General features: G+C 41.0%; 1 protein-coding gene across 2 annotated transcripts in view; it reads right to left on the bottom strand.

Moving 5' to 3' along the window:
- Positions 1 to 5,000, bottom strand: part of LOC134187758 (dymeclin-like) — a 17,043-nt gene that overhangs the window by 1,849 nt on the left and 10,194 nt on the right. For both annotated transcript variants that reach the window (XM_062655908.1, XM_062655909.1), the window contains exon 16: positions 4,358 to 4,540. In XM_062655908.1, coding sequence (XP_062511892.1) covers positions 4,358 to 4,540 — 183 coding nt within the window. The remainder of the gene's footprint in view (positions 1 to 4,357; positions 4,541 to 5,000) is intronic.

Raw genomic sequence — 5,000 nt, 5'->3', positions numbered from 1 at the left:
GATGCATCTCACAATACACTAGACTTGTACTGGAGGGATGCATCTCATAATACACTAGACTATTGTATTAGAGGGATGTATCTCACAATACACTAGACTATTGTATTAGAGGGATGCATCTCACAATACACTAGACTATTGTATTGGAGGGATGCATCTCACAATACACTAAACTATTGCATTAGAGGGATGCATCTCACAATACATAAAGAACTCATTTATTAGATAAACGAGGAGCACCTCACTAATACATGGCCATCACACTTAACAATAATGTGGCGCCAGTAAAGTAATAGTAAAAGCTCTAACAAGTAATGTACAACTAAATATTGTTTCTGGCTAACCATATTTTACGAGATTCTTCAATTGTCACCTTTACGATTGATGATAATAGTTGACGTTGATTGTGAGGAGGAATAGAGATGACATCAAGGAAGGGGAGAAGACTTGGAGTATCAATAAAGCCTCTAGATCCTATTTGAATATTTAGTTGCTTACAGGTGAAGCCTTTTGATTTGATGGTCATCATGAAGTCTGTATACCGTTCTGATTTTCTTTTATTTGCATCAAAAAAGTTTGTTTCGAAAGGGATTGTTAGTTCTATGACATAAAATTTGAGCGTATGATTATTCCAAATCAACATGTCAGGCCTTTGTGCAGTAGGAATGATGTCAGACGGAAACTTTACTTCACAGTCTTTTAAATCAGCAAAGATGTTGAATTGATGTGGTAGATGGTTAATAGCCGCATTATAGAGAAGACTGAGAACAGAGTCGTGACGTTGATTGTAATGACGACATTGTAAGAGGACTGAGCAATTATTGAGAACGTGAAGAAGGGTTTGACGTTGATGACATAGAGGACATTTATCACAAGAACGTTTACTCCATAGGACAAGATTAGCATTTGAAGGGAGGGTATCAGAAACGGCATTGAGGACAAAAGAGAGTTGATGACCGGGAAGACAAGAGACAACATTTGCCCAGACGTCAGATGAACAGTTCTCTAGACGGAAGATGGATCCCTGGACATGTAGATTCTTAGTTCTTGCAAGAAGTTGTTTTTGGTGTTCCTCCTTTAGTCTTGATTTGGTGATGTCACTCAATTTTGCTGCAGAAGCACCTGGTGTTTCAGATAGTGACTTTGCTGCTTCTCTAAAAGCAGAGAATCTGTTGCTATACGATTTATTATATGCTTGACTGGTGGCCAAAGAGCGGACACAGTTGTCATGTGAGGATAAGAGACGGGCAGATTTTGAAGACTGGAGGGAGATGGAAGACGTAGACAAACGGGGTAAGCCAAGACCAGCATTTTGTGGGAGGAGGTAGAAGATGGCAGTACAGGCTGAGCGACGAAGTTTACACCATTTCTTGAGGTAAGATGTAACAATTCTATCTAATTCAGATTGCAGCCAGCTTGGTGAAAGAGGAAGTAGAGACAGGTACCACGACAATCTTGGGAAGATTCCATTTTGGTATAATTTTAGTTTCCACCGACAACTAACAGGGCAATTGTCCAATTTCTCCATCAAAGTCTTTGCCTTGCTTATTAGAGAGGATTTGAAATTATCATCGGACAAGTTTCCATTAATTGGCATTCCAAGGAAAAGGAAAGACTCGGAACCAAGAAAGAGAACAGACTCATTAGAAATTGAAACAGAAGGATCACGAAGATGGAATTTGGGTTTAAAACTAAGACCTAAACAGCTGGATTTGGACATTTTAATGGTCAGTTGGGACCACTGGCACCAGTCAGACACAATATTACATAAACGCTGTAAACCAGGAGGCGACTTTGATACTAGGGTAACGTCATCAGCGAACAGAAGAGCATTGATCTTGTGAGATGAACCACTAAGCGTGTAACCAAAAGGCTGAGTCTTCAACATCATAACGAGTGTGTTTATGACGGTGTTAAAAACAATGACCGAAAACGGGTCACCTTGGAGCACTCCAATATTGCAGGGCAACATGGATGTTGCCCACTTCACAGTGGAAACTTGTAGCTGAAGGTTTGAATATATGTTGGTGATGACGGACAGTAGATGGTCTGGAGCATGATAGAGTCTAAAGCATTGTAAAATGAGCCAATGTGGGACAGAACCATAGGCATTGGCAAAGTCAAGCCAACATATTGATAAAGCGTGTCGACTTCTTTTAGCATCAGCAATAGCTGACCTTAGCTTGTACTGATGTTCCTCTGTACCACATATACCAGGGAGAAAAGCCTTCTGAATTGATGTATCGAAGAATTTATTTTCCAACATAAATTGGCACCATCGATCCTTGAGCATAGAGGTGTATATCTTACCAATACACGGTGTTAAGGCAATAGGTCTAAATAAAGAAGGATCGTGGGGATCTTTGGATGCAGCAGGCTTGGCAAAGAGACGTATGACACCAGTTTTCCAAAGTTGTGGGATGGAGGCAGAAAGCCAGCAACAATTAAATAGATCCAGCAGTGCAGGCAGTAGAGAAGGACACATCTTGAATACAAGATAGGATAACCCATCCAGAGGACTCGGAGCTGCAGAATTTCGAGTAGATTTGACTTTCTTAAGAATCTCAGAAGTTGAAAATGGACGAATATCAAAGTCACGAGAAGGAGGTTGAGGAGAAGACACACCAGAAGGAAGCACAGGAGGGGGAGGAAGAGACTGTTTGGAGTAAGTAGACTGGAAGAAAGTATAGGCTTCATCAGCAGAAAACTGTGGCAGTACGTTAGAGGTGTCAGAGTCATCAGAGAACAAATCCTTAGAGAACTTCCAAAAGTTGGTTGAACAGCGTTTATTAGCATTTCTAGCAGAAGACTTGAGATCCCGTTTATTCATGACAGCTTTCAGTTTACTATGACGTCTAATTAGTTGGTGAAATTGACGAGCAAATGATGTCAATTCTGCTAGAGACGCCCCTTGTCGTTTGGCTTGACGAAATTTGCGTCTAACTTCATTCTTAGTAGACCTCAGAGCATCCAGTTGAGCTTGATTGTTGGCAGGTTTCCGTTTGCGCTTACGAGTAGAAGAACGGTGGCATCCAAAGCGTGATTTCAGACCATAATACAGACGTTCGCGTATGACTTGATATTTAGATTCAACACCAACTGCTTCCAAAACATTTGGGACAACAGCAGACTGTACCCAGTCATTCACGTCAGACCACATTTTAACATCAGAGGCGGGAGGAAGACGGAGTCGTGGCAGAAAATTATTGCAATGAGAAGAAAAGGTGTTCTGCTTAGCGACATCAGAAAGACCGCAGTGCTGACGAGGCGGGATCTTTGTTTCTGATGTTGACTTATCAGCAGATATAATAGTTTCACACCTACCAGTAGTACATGACGGTACAGTAGGCGTTAATTGCGACGTGATAGTCGTTGTAAGATTGAGGTTAGGAGGAAGGGTAGAAGAAGATCCAGACGGTGGAGAAGCAGATCCAGGCTGCGTAGCGATGTCACCATGCGAGGTTATTGTAGGTGTCGCCTTATCAGCAGTGTTGTGGTTTGTGGTGATGGTATCTGTTGTCGCGTAATTAGCAGTGACGGATGAGGTGACACATTTTGCTTCAGAAACAGGATAGTTATGATCCAAAGACGTAGAAGATAGTTGGTAATATTGTTGAGAGTCAATGTGGAGAGTAGAACTTGAAAACGGAGACAAGTAGCTATTGATGTCAGCAACGGAAACGGATGTAACAACCGGAGGCGGCACGGGGACATTACATTCCTGTAATGTCTCTTGATGTAGATTAGTCCCATGGGGGATTCTCGACGATGTTGTAGATTGATTAGAAACAGAGCAATGCAGGAAATGATGTCGTAAGGAGTGGAATAAACGACCGCATTGAGGACAACGTTTTCGGCGGTCGTTTATTCCACTCCTTACGACATCATTTCCTGCATTGCTCTGTTTCTAATCAATCTACAACATTAGACTATTGTATTAGAGGTATGCATTTCACAATACATTAGACGATTGTATTGGAGGGATGCATCTTACAATACATTAGACTATTGTATTAGAGGGATACATCTCACAATACACTAAACTATTGTATTAGAGGGATGCATCTCACAATACATTAGACGATTGTATTGGAGGGATGCATCTCACAATACATTAGATGATTGTATTGGAGGGATGCATCTTACAATACATTAGACTATTGTATTAGAGGGATGCATCTCACAATACATTAGACTATTGTATTGGAGGGATGCATCTTACAATACATTAGACTATTGTATTGGAGGGATGCATCTCACAATACATTAGACTATTGTATTAGAGGGATGCATCTCACAATACATTAGACTATTGTATTGGAGAGATGCATCTCACAATACAATTACCACATCTTACAGTTTCAATATTCTGCACAACATCTTGAAACGTTGCATTCGTCCTGAACTCTGCAAACAACTCGTGTTGTCTCAATAAAGCATATACAAGATTCGGATTATGATGAAGAGAATGAGTGAGACAAGAGTTAATAATTTCAAGAACCATACGCATCACTTCATCTACAATTGGCAAATCAGCAACCTACAAACACAAATATTATTACCAAAATATAAGTAACTGACTGTAAAGCTGCATGCACACCTACACGTACAACTAGACAGAGAAACTGGCAGACAGACAAGCAGACAGACAGACAGACAGACAGACAGACAGACAGACAAACAAACAGACAGACAAACAGACAGACAAACAGACTGACAGACAGACTGACAAATAGACAGACAAACAGACTGACTGACAAACAGACAGACAAACAAACAAGCACACAGACAGACAGACAGACAGACAGACAGACAGACAGACAGACAGGCAGGCAAGCAGGCAGACAGACAGACAAACAGACTGACTGACAAACAGACAAACAAACAAGCAAACAAACAGACAGACAGTCAGGCAGACAGACAGACAGACAGACAGACAGACAGACAGATGGACAAACAAACAGACAAACAGACAGACAGATGGACAAACAAATGAATAA

Source organism: Corticium candelabrum, chromosome 12, assembly GCF_963422355.1.
Source record: "Corticium candelabrum chromosome 12, ooCorCand1.1, whole genome shotgun sequence".
In the NCBI taxonomy this organism is placed as follows: Eukaryota; Metazoa; Porifera; class Homoscleromorpha; order Homosclerophorida; family Plakinidae; genus Corticium; species Corticium candelabrum.
This window is presented reverse-complemented; position numbering and strand designations above follow the sequence as displayed.